The sequence below is a fragment of the Maniola jurtina genome, chromosome 4 (genome assembly GCF_905333055.1).
Source record: "Maniola jurtina chromosome 4, ilManJurt1.1, whole genome shotgun sequence".
In the NCBI taxonomy this organism is placed as follows: domain Eukaryota; kingdom Metazoa; phylum Arthropoda; class Insecta; order Lepidoptera; family Nymphalidae; genus Maniola; species Maniola jurtina.
The window spans coordinates 15588180-15609052 of record NC_060032.1 but is presented as its reverse complement, the minus strand read 5'-3'; the positions used below and the strand labels follow the sequence as shown (position 1 = coordinate 15609052).

The following is a 20873-nucleotide window of genomic DNA, read 5'->3' as shown; positions in this document are numbered from 1 at the left end:
CGTTATGCTGACGATTTTAAGTTAGTTCAAGTTCAAATCGTCATCCACAGCAGGACCTAGGTTTCTTAAATGGACTTCCACACGCCACGGTCTTGTGCTGCACGCCGCCGCCTGAATCCAGCGGCTCCCTGCGACACGTTTGATGTCGTACAGTCCATCCACCTTTTTTTTTTTTTTCTTCGGGGGAGGAAAAAATCCCTACGGACTTCTGCCTGCCGGCATGGTGTGTCCGACTTGCACGGACTAAATAACCTCCCCATGTCTGCCAAGGTGAGCACGGAACTGCGTCGCATTACATCTTGCTGACCTCCTAAATCTCTATCCTCTTCTTTTCTTCTTTTTCTTTCTCTTCCCTTCGCATCATGGTAGCTCTCAGCATTTGGCTATATCTTAGCCAGGCGTCTTCGCTCGACAGCATGCGCGCCATAAGATTTTGGCCATTCACGTCCTCCCGGTCTATCCACCTAGTGGGGGTCTTCTAACGTTGTCGCTTCTTCTTCTTCACTTCCCAGGTCGCCATTTTTCAGCACCTTGGGACCCCAATGTCTATTGGTTTTCGAACCTTCTTTCTTCTTTTCTTTGAACTTTTCCTTCTCTACCAAGCTTGTTTATCTTGCGGATTAAACATCGTAGGGACCCAGAATAACTTAACATGTTTAGGCAGGTACAAAAAAAAGGTTTTTAGGTTACGTCCACAGTTTAGCACAACCTTATGAAAGAAATCCCCATTAATTATGTTGCCTTAATTTCTCTAAATGGTTTTAAAGCTGTGTAATTTTTCGTAGGCTTCTCTAATGTGTTTTTCACACGGCATTACAATTTACAGCAGCTTAAACAGGTAAATTAAAAAATATATCAACAGCCTTTTTTTAAGATTTAGGCTGGGATAAACAATCTAAATCTAAAATCGAATTTTTTTTTAAATGGCTGTGACAGACAAACGGAAAGACGAATGAACAAAATATAAAGTCTCCTTGTTTTACTATGGATCCCTAAGAATATGTTTTTGTGGCACTGAATGTAGCAGAAATAATGTCATGTATTTTCTATAAGTTTGACAAAAAAAAAACAGATGAGAAAAATATGCCTATTTATTTGGAATCAGCGTGCATAGATCAGTCAGTTAAAGAACTCTTTTATTGATATCCTGGATAGATTTACAGCGGTGGCCAACAATGACAAACAGGCGAGTTTATCCGCCCTCAGCGATCCCGGCTAGCGGACTCAGCAGCATAAATTCCGGGATCTTATTTAGACCTCCCACAGACTATAAAACGTCCCGCGACGTTTTATCCTCGCATAACATTATGAACACACTACTATACTCTATCCATGGAGAGAAGTTACTCAGTATAGAGCTCTCTCTGTTACGTAATCCCATACAAATGACAGAGATAAAAACTCAATAGGGTTCTGTTTTGAGTCTCCAACCAACCACAAAAGAAAGTGTTTTCGAATTGAATTTCAAATGTTTTTTGAAACATTTTTTGAGAGCCCTATATTAATTTTTCTCCGTGGATAGGTGTTCGATAGAGGCTCGCTCATGTTTTATTCTGTAGGGTTAGTATGAGGAGATTTTACATCCCAATAACGTTGACAGAATTTGAGCGCCAAAACACTACACGTTAAAGTTAAATGGACTTAAACTACTTTGTTTTAAAGCTCAAGCTCATCCATACATTTCTGCCAGCGTCTAAGAGCAAAAACATTGCGAAATCAGTAGTACTGAATGCGTGACTGTAAATCAACGATTTTTAAGTCCATTTTCTTCTTCGTAACACTGTTGGCAGAGCGTTCATGGTCGTCACTAAGTAACATCTTTGTATGGAAGATGTTATACGCCTCACTTTCAGGTTCATTTTTTTTTCAAGGTCAATAAAAAATATTTTGCTTTGCTATTATTGAGTTCCGATGCAAAAACTTTATCAATTTTTTGGAGATGTAAAATCTCACATCTACTACCCATACTCCGTTTGTATTTGCGACCGTTGTGAGGGGTTGGTTTGGTTTGTCAGGACTTAGGTCGCTAGTCTGTTTTGTCCGCCGGGCACGTCCGCAGTGTGTGTGAGCTCTTATCAAGAGAAATGGTCGGCTCACAGGTCCGCGCCTTACAAATGCACTGAGGGAATTAAAATATGCCTGCGAATGGCTGGTCGGACTTTGGAGATCTATGGTATACGGGATATAGGGAGCAAATAATGTTTGTATTTGAGAAAGTACCTACGAGTCAATTTACGAGTATGTTTGTTGAGGCAAATAGGCTTGGAAGTTATGTCTGGCAATTATCATTCCTTAACAATAAAACCATAGTCTACTGTATCTGTTGTTGCCTTTTGTATAAGAGGACCAGTGAAAAAGTACTACTTAGGTATTTAACCAAACATCACTACTATAAACGCGAAGGCGTGGTTATTTGTTGGTTTGTTTGTTTGTTCTTCAATCACGCCACAACGGAGCAACGGATCAACGTGATTTTTTTCATGGGTACAGTTAAAGACCTGGAGAGTGATATACTTTCAATCACGGAAAAACATAGAGCATTTTAAAAACTTAACATGAAAAATTCAAAAAGTTCCCACGAGGTTCAAAGTCAAAGTCAAATCATTTATTAAAATAGATAACATTGTATAATTTTGTTTTTTTTTGTAATTTGTAAGATAATGGTGATAATTAATTACGTAAACTTAAAACTAAAGCAACGAGGGTTCCAAACGCGCCCAAGGATTTAAAAAACCTAAATCCACGTGGATGAAGTTGCGGTTATAACTATGTTGTGGCGAGCTATCGATCAGTTTGTATGTCATAGTAACAATAGTATCGGCAAGGGCTTCTCAGGTGGAAAAGGTTTAGCCCAGATACTCGGTGCGCAATCGATCGTGACACTGAACTGATTTATGGTCCGGCTGCTTCATTAGTTGCTCTACGGAGTTTTGTATCACTGGGATGTTGTGCTCATTTGTCCTTTCGATTAGTCCCATTTCTGATGAGAAAGTTTTGAATGTCTATAAGTAATAGGTACATACTTGTAATACTTACTTTTAATTATATAATATTGGTACTTATAATATTTTTTATTTTTTATTATTTTTATTTATTTGGGGCAGTAAACAATTACATATCATCCGTCCGTCCGTCCGTCTGTCAGCTTGCCATATATTGTGAACCGTAATATAGGTAGAAAGTTGAAATTTTCACATAATGTGTATTTCTATTGCCGCTTTAAGTAATAATAAATACCTAATAAAAATTTCAAAATAGCCGCCATAAAAATTAAAAAGAAATTACAGGTTAGAGTTACAGAACCTTTCGTTTGCGAGTCTGACTCGCACTTGACCAGTTTTTTTTGCAGCCCCCTTTTTACACAACTGCCCAAAAAACTGAGTATTTTTATTTGTTAAATTAAAGAAAACCTTGCTTAGTATTTTTGTACACAAAAGTTGGTAGCACGAAATTTTATATTGTAAGAAATCAGTGCGGTCGTAATGCGAGTCGTAAATTCCGCACAGCGTAATGCGCGTGCGCCTCTATTAAGATTGTATACGAGAAGGGGCCATCAAACTAGCGGGCTAGAAAAATGTCTGGCTACAGGCTATTAATTCTTTAAATCTATTCTATTCTGTTAATCACTGCCCATACCTATTATAAATGCGTAAGTGTGTTTTTTATTGGTTTCTCCTTCAATCATGTTGTAACGGAACTACAGATTATGCAATAGTTTAAGATCGGGAGAGAGAGAGAATTTTTTAAAACTTAAATACTAAGTAGCAGACATCAGCTAAGTATTTGGTCATAATTGTTACAAGGTCTAGAAGAATTTATCAAAGCTTTGCACCTCTTTTTAAGTCTATTGAAGTTTATAAGATTCTATAATAGATCCTTGCGAATAAAAGAAATCTATTTGCTCTATCACGTACTATTTGATAAGCATACCTACGTTTTGAAAATAACTCATTTTTTACAAGAGAATGCAATATAGGTAGATATTGTCACACAGGTTGACATGGCATCCGAGGTATGAGGTGAGTCGTGCAGGGGGGGATGCCCCGCACACCAGTGGTTTCATAGTTTCAGTGTGCAACACTGAATCTTTCCCCTTTGAATAACCTAATATTGTATTCTAGTGGAGGTGTGTACTAGACGCGGCCGAAAAAGTTTAAAAAATAATATTTCCGGCCGCTTATTTCATAGCCCTACAAATATGAATATCAAGCCTAACAGCAATTCACGTTTTATAGTCTATAAATCTGGTTTGTCTAATAAAAAGTTATGCGTGCACGCACGCAAGGTTATACCTACGTACTAGTAGGTATAACCTTTTTGTCATAGACATATATAAATAGCGACCCGCGCCGGATTCGCACGGGTAGTTTATTGCAATTTCGTAGGGATTTCTAATTTTTTTGATTATAAAACATAGCCTTTGACACTATGTAACATTCTACTGGTGAATGAATGTTCAAAATCGGGTTAGTAGTTTCAGAAATTAACTTGCAATCAAACTTACAAACTTTACCTTTTTATGAAAGTATTTATATTCGTACCTATTTACAGCGAAGTAGGCAAAATACTTAGGTAAAAAACCGTTTTTAGGGCTCCGTCCGTCCGTCCATCCGTCGAGTCTGTCAAGAAAACCTATAGGGTACTTCCCGTTGACCTAGAATCATGAAAGGCAGGTAAGTAGGTCTTATAGCACAAGTAAGGGAATAAATCCGAAAACCGTAAATTTGTGACTACATCACAGAAAAAAAATTAAAACGTGTTTCAATTTTCAAAGTAAGATAAATATATAAGATAGTGGAGTATCCTAAGAAAGGACTTTACCTGTACATTCTAAAACAGATTTTTATAAGGGTTCCGTTTTTCCTTTTGACGTACGGAACCCTAAAAATAAAGGAAATGTCTTCCATCCAAGCAGTGCATGTCGAGTATTTCACAAATCTGCATAAGTTGATCAGTTGAACAGCACCAGGCAATCGCAGAGCTAACTTTCAAAGGGAGGTCGACCTCAAAAGCCTTTGACTCCTTGCAGTTTTCTAGTAGCTGGGCGCTCGCCAAACATTGGGAATATCCGGCGATATAAATGTTCCGCTAGATGTGGCGCTTCATAGTAACAACGTGTTCCAACGAATATCGATGACCACACTCTTGACATTCGTGCTTCGCTTTAGACGCAGTTCGTTTGCAAAAATCATACTTGGCCGATAATTCTAAATTATTATTCACGCCATCATAATACTAGACCTCACTAGACTAGAATCATAGACTAGGTATTAGGTAGCTTTGGTACCTACTAGCTGATGCCCACGATTTCATTCGCGTGGATATATTATGTATAACCATATGGTTAAACCGTGAATTTATGTTTATATGTGTTAATTCAAGGTATAATCTATCTCCATTCTAAATTTCACCCAAATCCGTTCAGTTATTTTTACGTGAAAGAGTAACAAACATACACACACGCACACATACATAAACACGCACGCACACATACCCACATAAACTTTTGCCTTTATAATATTAGTGTGAAGTGTGATAAGTCTGTTCTAACTTGTCTATATTCATAGAAACGGACTGAAGCGGATTTCGATTGACAGGAGTTCGGACACTTTGGAACATGTTGTTACTATGAAGTGCCGCATCTAGTGGAACATTTATATCGCTGGGAATATCAAATTTGCATATTGTATGCCCCCTACTTTGCCCGGCTCGACGAAACGCCGAATATAATATTAAACTGGCTTTCAAATACGTTTATTGTGCTGTAGATTGCGCATTTTCAACATTTGGGAATGGCAAAGAGAATTTTTGGTTTAATATGTAAATCTGAGTGGTTTCCTAGTTTTGTAAACCGAGAGCTTGCAATCAAAGCTATAGCTTATATATTATAGTTATAGCTAGTAGGGAAATGGTGAAGCAGTGATAGCCTAGTGGTTTAAGAGGTTGGCTTCTTAGTCGGGGGTTCCTTTTCTTTAAAAAATGTGTTCAAATATTTGTTTAAAAAGTGTCCAAAAATATATTTTTTTGATAAAATATAGCGAGCGTGTAAGGAGAGTTTTTTTAAAATATTAAATAACGAGCAAGCGAGCAGGCGATTCACCTGTGTTAAGTGATTACATTCAATGTTAAGTGATTACCGCCGCCCATGAAGATTTGCAGCACCAAAGGAACCGCACGCCGATGCGTTGCCGGCCTTTCAGGAATTTGTTGCAGAGTTGTGAACAGAATAACAATATTTTCAACCCACTTTAAAACCTGGATAGCCTAGTGGTTAAGATATTCAGGAGGTCGGAGGTTCGATCCCGGACACGCATCTCTAACTATTTGGAATTACTTAGGTTTAGTGCGTTTAAATCAATTTAGTAATGCCTACTTGATTAACCGGTTCAGGAAAACATCGTGAGGAAACCTGCATGCCTGAGAGTTCTCCGCAACTTTTTTCAAACGCATGGGTCTCAACTTTTTTTAAACGCATGATACGTTCTCAGTAGTGGGCCAGTGATGAGTTCATGATGATTTTGGTTTTAACTTTTAACTGAAGAGTGGCCGCGAATTTTTTAGGAAGAATTATGATTAACAGGGCTCTCCCCGTCACTTATTCCATACAATCGTAGTCCCTTAAGCAACCAAACTCCATGAAATTTTGCAGACATATTCTAAAAACAAATATCTGTGCCTGTGGTGTTTTAGATTTTTCTAAAAATATGTAGTTTTAAAATTACAGGGGCTCAAAGATTTGTATGTGAATTTTAAGACCGCGTAACTTTGAAACCGAATATTTTAACGGAAATCTGGAAAAAGTACAGGCATAGATATTAGTTCCCGGAACGTTTCCACAAAATCCATTGAGCCAACCAACATGATTGGTTACTATTCCAATGAGAGACGAACTACGTTTGTATGGAGTGGGTGACGGAGAAACCCCTCTATATGCATACTTATAGTAAAAAGTCGTCTTATTTCAAGGCTGTTTATTATTAACAATACCTAGCCAAGTCGATGGACACGTGTCCTTAAAAGCAGGGCTGGAATGTGCTAAGTGTATATCCAGCAACTCGGCGACCGGCAGCAGCCTGGACGCCAAGGCTTTCAGCATGTCGATGACTTGAGGACCAACCATTTGCGGTTTAGTGGCTAGCACTTCTAATGCCTTGGCTCGGATTGCGAAGTTTGCTGTGTTTCGCAGGTGGTACTGTAATTGAAATAAACCTTTAGTGCTTTTTCAGTTGTGCTGAAATCTCCATTGCCATCTGAACCTGTCGCGTACTATATTTAGGTACGTGTATTAACAGAGCTCTCTCCGTCACTTACTCCATACAATCGTAGTTCCCATTTCATTTGAATATTAAGCAACCAAAGTCCGTGAAATTTTGCAGACATAGTCTAGAAACTAATATCTGTGTCTGTGGTGTTTTAGATTTTTCTAAAAATATATAGTTTTAAAATTACAGGGGCTCAAAGATTTGTATTTTTCTTTAAAAAAAGGCCCAACTTTGTGCTCGTTTTTCTAGACAACGAAGCAATTTAATGAAATTTGGAAAAACCACAGACCTAGAAAATTTAATGAATATTATGTAGTAAAAAAATTATCGTTATATATTTTATATTGTTATAATTATGTGGGAACTACGAAAACCAGAAATTACACCCAGAAATCTTGAAAATTTCGTGCTGTCTCGATTTGTGCAAGCGGGGTGGTGAGGTGCGGGGGACGACCAACCCCCGACGGTGACGGGGGGCGGAAACTGACAATCTAAACTGGTCTAAACACACGGGCCACATTGAAACTGCACCAGACTCTAAACTTGTGGATAGGTCTACTATCTAGACCTAAATACACTGGTACATTTCAACTTGCGTTAGACGTATACGTTACCTACTCAGACGTATGCCTGTAGGTAATAATATGTCTCATGTTCGCTGGCAATAGCGCACATCAAACCCTGCAACTCTCTTGCAACCTCTTCCTCACGCAACACGCACAGCTTAAATATTATAATTTTTGACAATGTATAGTATAATGCCATATCACAGGTCACTCTCTGATTTATTGCTAACAATTTACTTCCAAATGCAAAGAAATCTAAGTGTGTTCACACTGCCCAATACCAGGACCTTAAATGACATAAATTCATTCAAATAATCATATGTTGAAAATAAAGGAGAACCCTGTGTTTTTCGGGATAACGTTAGATGCAAAGCTTCTATGGAACACCCATATATCAACACTGGATGGTAAACTCAGCTCTGCTGCTTACGCTGTTATTCGACGGATACTGACGTGGAAACTGCAAAAATTGTATATATTGCCTATTTTCACTGTACTATGTCTTACGGAATCTTGCTATGAGATAAAGCGGTAGATATTGAGAAAAAATTGTATTGCAAAAAAGGACAGGACGTGCAATTTATAATTTAAAACCGCGCGCTGCCATACAAGAAAACATAAGGAAATAGGTACCTATTCTTATAGTAGCTTCTAAATATATTTACAACTAGCTAATGCCCGCAGCTTCGCTCGCGTGGATTTAGGTTTTTAAAAATCCTGTGGGGTCCTTTCATTTCCCAGAACAAAAGTTGCCTCTCCATAATAACCCGTCCCCGGAATGCAACTTGTTTCTGTACCACGTAAAAACATTTAATCGAATGATCCTTTTCAAATCCCGAGGGATCACCAGGATTTAGGAATGCAATTTCTTACAGCATCAGGGTTGAGGTCAACGACAAAGTATTTACTTGGTATAGATACCTTCAATATCAATTAATAATCGACATTAGCTTTAGTAGTCAGGTCTCCTGCAACATCAGGATTGAGGAGTTGGAACCAAAATTTTTTATTGAAAAATGTCGCAAAAAACTACCCAAAATTACGCAGTTAGGTTACCTGCCAAATTTCATGGTTTTGAGTCAACGGGAAGTACCCTAGAGGTTTTCTTGACACACACGACAGACAGACAGATAGACAACAAAGTGATCCTATAAGAGTTTAGTTTTTCGTTTTAAGGTACGAAATCCTAGAAAACGTAGGAACGGCATTCCGAACCAGTGGTAAATTTTTCTGACCATTCAAAAACACTTTGAAGTTTACCTAAAAGTTTACAGGAATAAAAATTAATCATTGTATTCCATTCCATTTCATTCTATTCCATTCTGTTCAAAGATAAATAGAAAATAAAAATATTTGTCACCGAAACAATAATTTACGATACATCAACCAATATCAATTTTACTGATGACAATCTGACTATTACCAAAGTGAATGACTACTATAATATCTATTATATACGACTAATATAATATGTATTATAAATTGTGTGCCGTTTGCATTCTCACTAGGTTCTCATTAAGTTTGTTTTATTTGGTTAAACTTTCTGGCATTTATATTGTTATGACGTTTAATTGGCAAACAGTCTGTTTATTGGCTGAAACTCAAAAAATCAGCCAATCACAACAAAGAAAATATTGTAATAATGATTGATGCAGCTTTCTGTAATTGAAAACAAAATATTTGACATTAACTTGAATGTGACAGTGTTTTCCGAATAGGGTTGCCAGAGGCCCCGTATTTTACTGGTTACCCCGAATGTCAGGATAGAGAAACCGGTAATTATGAAAATAAAATACGGGGCAAATAAAACTAAATATTTTTAGGGTTCCGTAACTCAAAAGCAAAAAGAACTCTTATAGGATCACTTCGTTGTCTATCAGTCTGTCTGTCTTTCCGTCTGTCCGTCTGTCCATCTGTCCTTCTATCCGTCTGTCATGTGTTCATGAACAAATATTAGTATTTTCAATTTTCAAAGTAAGATAACATATATCAAGTGGGTTATCATATGAAAGGGCTTTACCTGTTCATTCTAAAACAGATTTTTATTTATTTTTATGCATAATTTTTTTAATGCATAACAGTTTTTGATTTCTCGTGTAAAATGTCGAAAAAATACCCGAATCGGAACCCTCGGTGCGTGAGTCTGACTCGCACTTGGCTGGCGAAACCGAACACTGACGTTATGTCCAGTAGAAAGAATATTTTCCTTTTGCGGCAATGCGTAGCCGAAACCCACTCGATATTGATCATGGTCGTAGCCAAGGCGGCGGGACTTGATTTGAGGATGTAAGCCTTTTTTTATACAAGTTAGCCCGTGACTTTAATCTTTTCTAGTGGTAAGTGATGATGCAGTCTAATTTCTTGGCCGTTAGGGCCATACTAACCATATAACTAGCCATGACTGAAGCCTCCCACCAGACCAGAAATTTAGAAATGGCGACTGCGCCTGGGAAGCCGTCAAAAACCTAAGCCTAAAATAATACTTACACTATTTCTTGCATTTGCTTACCAATTTTTTTTTGGAAATATATCAAACATTTCGCGCTCACTTCACTCGCGCTTTGAATTTGTATTACTTGGTGTAAGCCCCGCAATTTCGTTTGCATGAATTTAGAGTTTTAAAAATTCCGTGGGGGATTTTCCGGGCTAAAAAGTTTATGTCTGGGATGCAAGTTACCTCTGAATAGTAAGTACCAAAATTTTGGTAAAGAAGATGGGCCGTGAAAGGGTAACAAATAGATAGGCAAATAGATATACTGTCGTATTTGTAATATTAGTATGGATAGGGAGCTTTAAAAATAAAATCTTGCTATGGCTAAACTCGTTTCCCTTTCACTTTAATTCTTTCTGTATTGAACCAAAAACACTTACGCTCACTGCGCTCGCGCTTTTTTATTGTTGTATTTTATCTCACTGTCAAATTGAAAGGCGAAATTCCACTAACCAGGTAATTAGCCCATAAAGTTGAGCGAATGTTTTTTTCCTCATGACAGGATTCAGTTCCGGCCCTGATAAAACCTCTCCCGAAATCGATTCCTGGCTACGGCCATAGTATTGATACTGTGAAGGTGGAATTACAAGTTAAATGTAAATTTAAGTTAAAATGCAAAGATTGTATGCATGAAATGTATAACATTTTGCTTTACAAAACTAGAGTTTTTAAAAGCTATTTAAATAAATAAATCTTTTATTTAAAATCACATTGCAAACACAGTTCACTAATCAAGACACGGCAACATACAGAGAAAAAATACAAAACTTACAAATAAACTGAAATATCTAAATAGGCTTTCCATGCATTTCAGAGAGAACCACCGTCTATTTCTTCAAATACTTCAAATTTTTAAATTTCTTCAAATCTAAACCCCGTATTTTTGATGGTGGTAGCCTGTAAATCAAAAAGAGGCAGGTGGCAACCCTACTTGCCACATGACATTACAGAATGAAAAATTGTTTTCATTACTCGGTAAGCCTACTGCCATAGTTTGACAGAAAGTGTGACGGTAGTTGTGACCTCTGATTGGCCGACTCTCTTTCACTATTTGCTAAAATTGATGATTGCAACAACAATTTTTTCTTTTTTGTAATCAAAAACAGAACACGGACGTCATACAGGTTGACTAATTGCAATCATTTCTGACCGGCTAACATTGTTCCGCTAGTGGCTCAAACTCACTGTCGCAGCAAGAACATGGTAAATTCAGCCAATCACAGCAATTAGAATTGGTTATCACAAATGCACCGATCTAGGAACCGAGAATGCACGAACCAGGGCAGATAGAGATGAGAACAATAATATCATACGTAGGAAATCGACGGGGGATCGTTGACAATGATCCTCTTAATAGGTTGGTACTTGGTAGATACTTTTTCACGTTCCATATCCTGAAACTACATATCCTAAAAAAAATTGGATTTATCTTATGATTTTATGAAGATTTCTGCTTAATGTTTTTACTACCGACATTTTCTTACAGGTTAAACTATTTTTTATATTCAAAGTGTAAATTCGTTTGCCAAAAAAGCAGCTAAATGCATTATCACTTGCCTGGTAATTTAAAAAAAAAATGTACCCAATCGTAAATGCATCTAAACTAAGATGCACCTTTGATGTAATAATTAACATAATATATGGGAAGAATATGCAAGAAAATTAACATATGAGCAAAGTAGAGTGCAGTTGAAAGTGCTTCTAGCAACAGCGTATGATATATTTAAATTAATTATTTTGTTTACTAAATATGGCCTGACTTATAAGTACATGGCTGTCCCTGTTTGCTGTTTTTTTATTTGGCTATACTTACTTGTAATACTTTTGTTTCATTCAATCATATTATTATATTAACGACTTCCCTGGGGCAGTGATGAACGCAGAGGTCTTATAAGTGGACAGTCCTGGGCTAGATTTCTGGTAGGAGCAACTTGGAAATTTCTACTTGGCTTTGATCTCGTCTGGTGGTAAACTTCAGCCGTACCGACAAAGCCGTGCCGTGCCACCAATCAATTAAGCATTCCAGTACTATGCCACGTAGAAACCGATCTGGGGTATGGGGCTTTAAGAAACTGCTATACACCGAATTAATCCGTTTCCATCTTAGACTGCACCGTCACTTATCACCAGGTGAGATCACGGCGTGTAACAAGTAGGAACACTGTGAATCGCAAGGAATTGTATCGGAATTAAAAATATCGAATCAAATGCGAGTCGGACTCGCACACGAAGGGTTCCGTACCTACCGTTCGCACAGGAAATAATAGGTACATTATTTTTTGTGCGTAATCTCAAATTCACTTTATATGAGATACGGAACCCTAAAAAAATCTTTTACCTGAATTAGTAAGGCTACACCAAGATGCACCGGTTTGATTTCCATGGCATTTAGTTTCTTCACAAGAATTCTGGGCGTTAAGTCGTCTAAGTTGCCTAGATCTGCTATTATTCGCGGAGCCTGGAACCAAAATACAAGAGTCGTGCACTAATATAATATAGAAGTGTACGAGACCATAGATATAGATTATAGTTATACTAGGTCTGTGAACGAGACAGTCAAATAAGTCAAAAGATTATTAAATGTCTTTGGTCAAAGGCTTAATATGAATAGAGATTTCGTTGTCTATGACAAAACCAATAGGTAAAGCTAGGCTAGCCGCTTTCCTAGGTTCGACTAAGTAATCCTCAGCTCTGACAGAGCTTTAGACTAGCTTTTAGTCGGCTAAAGTTAGGTCGCAGTAACGAAATCTGGTTTGTTGTTGTGCTGGGTTCGTTAACTTTTGACTAACCTTTAGCCATGAATGTACGAAGCCTTATGCAACCTTTTTTATACTGATCCCCGTTTCGTAACTTTAATCTACTGAATCACGTAATTTGCAATTATTAGTCCGTGTGATAATCCTTTGTTAGTTAATATTATCTATATCATCAAACACTCAAATAAAAAAAATAGAAATAAATAGCATGCAACACATAATAATGAACGAGAAGCTAAAACAAAAAAAAAATAGCTGTACATTCTCGTCCAACAGAGCAAGGCAAAAAAAAAAAAGGAAAGCAAGCCATGTCAGCTATAAAAGGTCTCCGATCATAATGCCGGAGGACAAAAAGGTGGACATACATAGCATTTTTGTCAATCAAGCTTCCGCACACACACTGCATCCGATTCGAATTTAAATTTTCGCTCCGAAATAGCTAAAGTAGGTAGGTACTATTTGTGTTAGGGGCTAGACGCACTAAATCCGAATTTCGTTCGCTTTGAAAAATTAAATTCGGATCTTGTGCGAAACCCCAATAAAACTTATATGTGCTGAGTGGGCAGAGACACAATCATATCTTACAGTGATTTCATAGAGGCGTGAACACGTATCAAAGCACGTTGCGTCCATCATTGTGACTCGTTGGGAACCCATCTCATTCAGATTCATTCATCTGGTCGTACATCATAACATTTGTCGAGCGTCTCCACCGATATGTAGTGGCGGTGTGGCGTGTCAATGCGATTTTGCATTATTAATTAGTATCTGACAGTAAATATGACGGCATAAGGCGTGAATTAGCGTGGAAGACCTGCACGTCGGCCATTTGGTCGTGCATGTCTAGCGTCCACACCAATAAGTAGTAGGGGTGTGTTGCGACGATGTGATTTTACGTTATTATTATCATCTTACAGTAAACATGACGTCATAGAGGCGTGAACACGCGTGGAAGACCTGCACGTCGGCCATTTGGTCGTGCATGTCACGTGACTCTACCGACATGTAGTAGCGATACGCTGTGTCTATACGGCTCGCTGCGGTGGAGTTGCGGGGTAGATCCTGTAAGAACAATAGTTTGGGATAAATCGTATACGTTTTGTGGTGTTACCCACGTCATTCTTGTCTTACCCTTCTACTATACTAGTCCAACTACATCTAATGTCTAGAAATACTAAGAACTTTTTCAGATCGATTGGTCAACAGGAAAAGGGTGGAATTAATAATAAAACCGTTTAGTGGAAACAAGGAAAGCAAGAAAGGCCTCGTCTCTTTTTTTTCTTACCAATAATTGCAGACATACAGTTAAACATACCTTGGCTATGTCTATCAATTTCATGATGAGTGAGGAGTAGACCCGGCGGCTGATCGCATCTGTACGCCTTGACCGGTAATTGTCAACTTCCCTGGAAATGTTGGATTGAAGAGCATGAGAAAAGTAATAGAATATTGTGACTAACACCTATACAGTGCCTGTTCTTATTGAATACAAACAAAACCAATAAAAAATGTTAGGGCCGATAAAAAGTTTCCAACTGTTCAATATACTCGTACATATCGATTCTCTTCCTCGATTCTATATGCACTGCTAGAATATGTAAACCTCTCCAGATTACGTTTTCCCCGCTAACATAAGTATAACAAAAGTTACCACGATGGATAATCACATTGGAATAATTGACAGCCTCGATAGCTCATCGGTTGAAGGAGCGGACTGAAATCCGAAGGTCGCCGGTTCAAACCCCACCCGTTGCACTATTGTCGTATCTACTCCTAACACAAGCTTTACGCTTAGTTGAAGGGAAAGGGGAATATCAGTCAGCATGATAAACTTGGCTAATTTTTTATTTTCAAAAATAAATAAATTGGATCTTTCATCATCATCATCATCATTGTCAACCAATAGACGTCCACTGTTGGATATAGGTCTCTTGTAGGGACTTCTACATACCACGGTACTTCGCCGCCTGAATCCAGCGGCTCCCTGCGAGTCGTTTGATGTCGTCTGTCCACTTGGTGTTCCAACGCTACGCTTTCCGGCGCTTTCTAGCTCCTTGAGACCCCAACATCTATCGATTTTTCGAATTATGTGCCCTGCCCATTATAACTTCAGCTTCGCAACCCATTGAGCTATGTCGGTTACTCTGGTTCTCCTACGGATCTCCTCGTTTCAGATTTGATCACGTAGAGAAACTCCAAGCATAGCTCTCTCCATCGCCCGCTGAGTGACTCTGAGCTTTTTTATGAGGTCCATAATTAATTAGTGACCATGTCTCGGATCCATATGTCAATACTGGCAACACGGACTGTTCAAAGACTTTCGTTTTCAAGATCTTTACCGTTTCACAATATACTTGATGAGCAGAGACATGGTGCGATTAAGGTACACCTGGTTTTCCTTCTTCAGGTCGAAGAGCAGTTCCTGGTCAAAGTTGGTATCTTGTAACGCCTCTACGATGGTTTTTGATAGGCGGCGGTTTTTTTGGAAGATATCCTTCGAAAAAAAAATTATTGTAATTTAATATTGGTAAAAGTTACAAAATATTTTTTTTTATTTTTTTATAAAATTACAATCCATGATCCACATAAATGTGCTAAGATGAATTATCCAAGGTTGCGATCTTTACAAGACGTTAAAATATACCTAATGTCCGTAACATCCCTGCAAGTTAGGACCGATGTGTAGATGTACCGACAAGTGTAAATTAAAAATTTATAACACCCCCGACAAGTGAAGGTTACAGTAACTAGAAAAGAGCTGATAACTTTCAAACGGCTGAACCGATTTTCTTGAATTATAGCTAAGAACACTCTCGATCAAGCCACCTTTCAAACAAAAAAAACTAAATTAAAATCGGTTCATTAGTTTAGGAGCTACGATGCCACAGGCAGATACACAGATACACCGATACACAGATACACACGTCAAACTTATAACACCCCTCTTTTTGGGTCGGGGGTTAAAAAATAATGAACCGCGTAGCGTGATATCCAAACCCCAATGTGACAACCCTGCAAACAGCTCGCGGAAATTAGAGGTGCGTGCCCGGGATTGAACCCCTGACCTTCTGAATAGGACCTAGCGGTGATAATTTAGCACTGGGCGTCGCGTAAGAGAGGCACCGACAAACGCTCGTAAGAGTTCCCGGAGCCTCTTAATATGTGCTAAGGCCACCGAGGGGGTTTTAGTGAGTAGAAACCCCACATAACCTGATTTCTCCTCAATGAAATCGGGTATCTTGAGCAGATTTTCTCCCCATCAACAAAAAAAAGGTAACGTGATGGGAACCCTAGCATAATCACATGTCATAATTCGTACTCGCAGCGCATTATGAACGTGACCCGAAGTGGCCCGTCAGCCACTTATGCCCCATTGACACTTCGAGACGCCGGCTCAGACACTACTATTTCCAGTACCGGTTACGTTCTACGGACAAATAAATTCTACTACACGTTTCTTTTCAGTTGTGAAAATAATACGAGTATATTATAGAAGCAGCCGTTATTTTGCGGAAGTCCATGATATATAAGGAACCAAAAGCTTAATTTGCTATAATCCGCCAACCAACAAAATCTGTATTGTAAGGTTATTTTTAAAAAAATTGATTTGAGTTGTCAAAAATAATATAAAATTATTAATTTATCTAATGCAGGTAGTTTGATAAAATCGATATTTGGCTCATTCGATGTCATACAATCTGTTGCTAGGAGGCCAACAAGATTGAACTTGCATAAATACGGGTGTTTCAAAGGTTTTAGTTCAGTCTCCTTCTGAGATTCGGAGCGATATCGCATATTTTCGGTATTTGGGTTGTGAACTGGATAATTAGATGTTGTGATAGCAATCACGCTCTAATTAAATTATTTATTTTGGCATTAGTTTGTTTAGATTAAAACTCTCGAATAACCTTGCACATTAAACTTGTGTTTTTTTGTGTTGGTTTTGGAGAGGACATTCCAATAATTCGATAAAAATATTTAAATAATACCTGCTTTTCTGAGTGACGCCAATAGTATGGTGCAACATGCAGCATGCGACATGCACCCCCCGCCCTCCTACTGTTAACATGCAGGAAAAGCCAGCTACCAAGCAAGCCACACGTACCACCACCACGCAGCACCACACAAATCCCAACAGCACTCAAACGAGTATACGAGTATGTTGAGGGATACAGAGCCCTTTGACCAGTGTTTCAGATACCTAGTAACCAGGGTCTGATCATCAGGGTTAGGAAAGTGGTTTCGGAATTTATGTTGAAGTCACATGCCGAGGGTGATTTTGAGTTTAATATTATATGTATTTACACTTCTAAAGCGTATGCTTTGCTTGAATTGTTATTTCAATGGAGTAAAGTTAAAAAGGTCATTTTACGCAGATTGTACAAAAAAATACACCTTCAAGCTAAAACCGTAATTACCTCATCTCCGTATGCAAAAATTACACAAAAAACACAAAGTGTCAACACCTTTTTGAACACACTCATTTTGCAAAATGTCCACATTAACAGCCTATATCCATGTTATTTCCGTAACACGTATACTTAAAGCGTCTACAGACGTGCCAATAAGTTTGTTGCTGACACGTTACAGGTCTTTTGATCTTCTCTACATTTTGCGAAAGTGTGTTTGTATATTGGTTTTGTCCTTCAATCGCGTTGCAACAGAGCAACGTGATGTGATTTTTTGAATTAAAGACCTCGAGAGTGACAGACTACTTTTCATCGCAGAAAATCAGAGTTTCCACGGGATTTTTTAAAACCTAAACGAAGAAGTCGCGGTCATCAGCTAGTCTGAAATACTTGAATGTTCGACTCAAATTTTATCCCGATAGACGCTAACAAAAAAATTAAGTGAGACTGCCTACTAATTAATTAATTATCAAGTTAGGCAGAGTAGGGTTGATTGTTTTTATAATGTGTATCGGTGCGTAAAATTTAGCTGCAACTTGCTATAAAATATTTACACTTCAAAACATTTACATTTTTAAATTACCGTGAATATAAAAATAGATTTTGTTCAAATTAGCTCAGCTATATGCAACTGTAGAAGCCTAATACGAAATAAAAGTACGAAAAGGTCAGTTGCCAATTTACATTGAAATTTTAAGTTGGCACGTCTATAGACGCTTTACAGCAGTTCCGACAAATTCCACTTTAAAATTCCACTTGGATAGCTCTTGCACATACTCGTAAATGGAGCCAAAAATTTGAAAACGTGTTTCAGTTACCTCTCGTTTCGAAATAGTTTCCGAAACTACACGACTATTCTACATTCTGTAAATTGAATGTCTGAATTTAATAATGTAGAAAATAGAATGTATATATAGAAAATCTAATCTAATCTAATTGTTGGTCTGTCCTCTAAAGTTATATACTTACTTAAGATTTCTTTTCTAGCTTAAGGTTAAGTTTAAATCTTTTTAAACTCGATTCATCTCACCGCCTCATACCCTAATTGCCATGTCGACCTGTCGCAAACAATAGCATGCCATGCCCCATGCTCATCTCTACTATCTATTAACCGCTGAAATCTTAGTGCAGTTTTTGAATATACCTTCATTTTTCCTTGATCCCTTCTATCCAAGCACAGCCTTAGAATCAAACCTAGTACAATATGAAAGTGGTGTAAAACAAAATTTCAGGTTAGGTCGGCGAGTAATAAAACGAGATTGTTTGATGTCGCCATTTTGTTTCGCGGCCGTGTTATGACGGTTTGGATGGAGCAGTTTATGTTTCCGCGGCGCGGGTAAATCTGTTTGTTTTATTGTACAAATATTTCGGCTTTTGATACTGTAAATATTGACTCCACGATTTGTAATTGAGCGTTAGTTATCTTTTTATCCAACTGCACTGCATAAATAACCTGCCTTACCTTAATTAACCTTAATTATTATTTATTACCTTAATTATTATCAATTATAATTAATAATAATTATTTATTATAATTAATAATAATTATGTTTATGCGGATTTACCAACAGGCGTCGAACTCCCTGGCGCTGTGGTCTTATTAGTGGGAGGTCCTAGGTTCGATTCCCGGCAGGGCAAATTTGGAATTTTATAATTTCTAAAAAACTCTGGTCTGGTCTGGTGGGAGGCTTCGGCCGTGGCTAGTTACCATCCTACTGGTAAAGCCGTGCCGCCAAGCGATTTAGCGTTCTGGTATGGGGGCGTGTAGAAAACCAAGGGGTATGGGTTTAATAAAAACTGCCCTCCCCCTTCCAGGTTAGCCCGCTTCCATTTTAGACTGCACCATCACTTACCACCAGGTGAGATTGCTAACTAGTCAAGGGCTAACTTGTATCTGAATTAAAAATAGAAACAGGCTGAGTATAGGCTTCAGCCTAGGGCGGCAGATTTTAGGGCGGCAAATACGGGGACATTCAATCGATGTTGGTTTCAATTCTTATTGAATCGACTAGTAAAGATTGTTTCGAAATGTAGTTTTAACGCTTGGTTTTATGTTTTTCTTATTCTCAAGTGTATAGATTTATTTGGTGTAAATATACCGGTATATACCTATAACGGTATATTCCATAATATGTTCTGGACAAAAACTATACCTATCTACCTGCTAACCTATGTGAATTTTAATGTAGCAATTTTCTAACATATCTATATTTATTGCCATACCCTTACAGGGTCTCATGTGTAAGGTACCGTTAAGTGATATGCAAAATAAGGACTATGCATATGAATATATTTGGGAAGAAAAATGAAATGCCTAACCTTTTTTGTGCATAAAGTGGTATGTTTAACAAAAAAAAATATTTACGAGGACATTATCGATGATTTTGTCAACAAAACATAATCATAATCATAATAATAATTAATTTATTGCAAATACACGTTTTACAATAGGTGGTACAAAAGTTTAAGGTTACAGTGTATTTACCATTATAGTGGTGTGCAATATGCAACATATTTCATAATTATATTGATAACATGAATGACAATAAATGGAAATTGGAAATTATTATTGTAACAAAGGAGAGAAAAATAAAAATAAAGAGAAACGTAACACTTATTATGCTTTATGTCTATTGGCGTATTCTTGAATGGTGTAGTACGCCTTGTCTACTAAGTATTCTTGTAAGGTCCTTTTAAATTTTTGGTAATTATTAATATAACATTGCAATCTATTGCAAGAAACTTCCAAAGCCTAAATGCTTAAGAACTCTATTATTATTAGCACCTAAGAGAAACAATCAGACAAAAGAAAACTTAGGTATAAATCAACTTCAACCGCAGTCGTTGCGATAATGCCTTGATGCTTCTATGGATCCAGCTCGCCCTACATTACTTGAGAATAAAAAGACAATCTCTCTGTCTTTCAATTCTTTAAAGGTAAATACAGCATAGTAACAGCATATCTATTAGAATTATATTTCTGGTAAAAAGCACTTAATTGGAGAACTATTACTTAGGTAGGTACCTACTGTTTCCATTTTCTACTGTGGGAATTTGATTTTTTGCTTTAACGTGGCAACTGCCGATTAAGACAGTGTGGCTAATTTATTTGTAACTAGAGGATGCCCGCGGCTACGCCCGCGTGGATTTTGGTTTTTATAAAATCCCATTGGAACTCTTTGATTTTCCAGGATAAAAAGTAGCCTATGTCCTTCCCCGGGATGTATCCCATGTCTGTACCAAATTACATTAAAATCGGTTTAGTGGTTGGGCCGTGAAAACGTAGCAAACAGACAGACAGACAGATAGACAGACAGACAGACACACTTTCGCATTTATAATATTAGTATGGACAATATGAATGTATTGCTATCACGCTCCTTGCAGAA

General features: G+C 37.7%; 1 protein-coding gene across 10 annotated transcripts; it reads right to left on the bottom strand.

Annotated features, from left to right (window-relative positions):
• Window positions 1–6954: 6954 nt before the first annotated feature.
• LOC123864159 lies at window positions 6955–18356 on the bottom strand. 10 transcript variants are annotated; one of them, XM_045904438.1, is made up of 7 exons: window positions 18303–18356; window positions 17494–17651; window positions 15415–15569; window positions 14391–14481; window positions 13991–14137; window positions 12658–12777; window positions 6955–7192 (listed from the first exon to the last, which is right to left on the bottom strand). In XM_045904438.1, exons 2-7 carry the CDS (start codon window positions 17575–17577, stop codon window positions 6962–6964), a joined length of 828 nt encoding a protein of 275 aa, XP_045760394.1. In that variant the 5' UTR covers window positions 17578–17651; window positions 18303–18356; the 3' UTR covers window positions 6955–6961. The 10 variants fall into 10 exon arrangements, with proteins under 10 accessions (XP_045760394.1, XP_045760399.1, XP_045760400.1 ...); XM_045904443.1 differs by having other exon boundaries at window positions 17494–17615; window positions 18303–18342; XM_045904444.1 differs by having other exon boundaries at window positions 17494–17584; window positions 18303–18342.
• Window positions 18357–20873: the final 2517 nt, after the last annotated feature.

Excerpts from the sequence above, each read along its gene's own strand:
- LOC123864159 (XM_045904438.1), bottom strand. The coding sequence starts at position 17,577 with ATGTGGACATTTTGCAAAATGAGTGTGTTCAAAAAGGTGTTGACACTT. Across the intron at positions 15,570-17,493 it reads TTTTTGCATACGGAGATGAG|GATATCTTCCAAAAAAACCG; the intron begins GTAATTACGGTT and ends TTTTTTTCGAAG. Across the intron at positions 14,482-15,414 it reads ATCAAGTATATTGTGAAACG|GGAAGTTGACAATTACCGGT; the intron begins GTAAAGATCTTG and ends CAACATTTCCAG.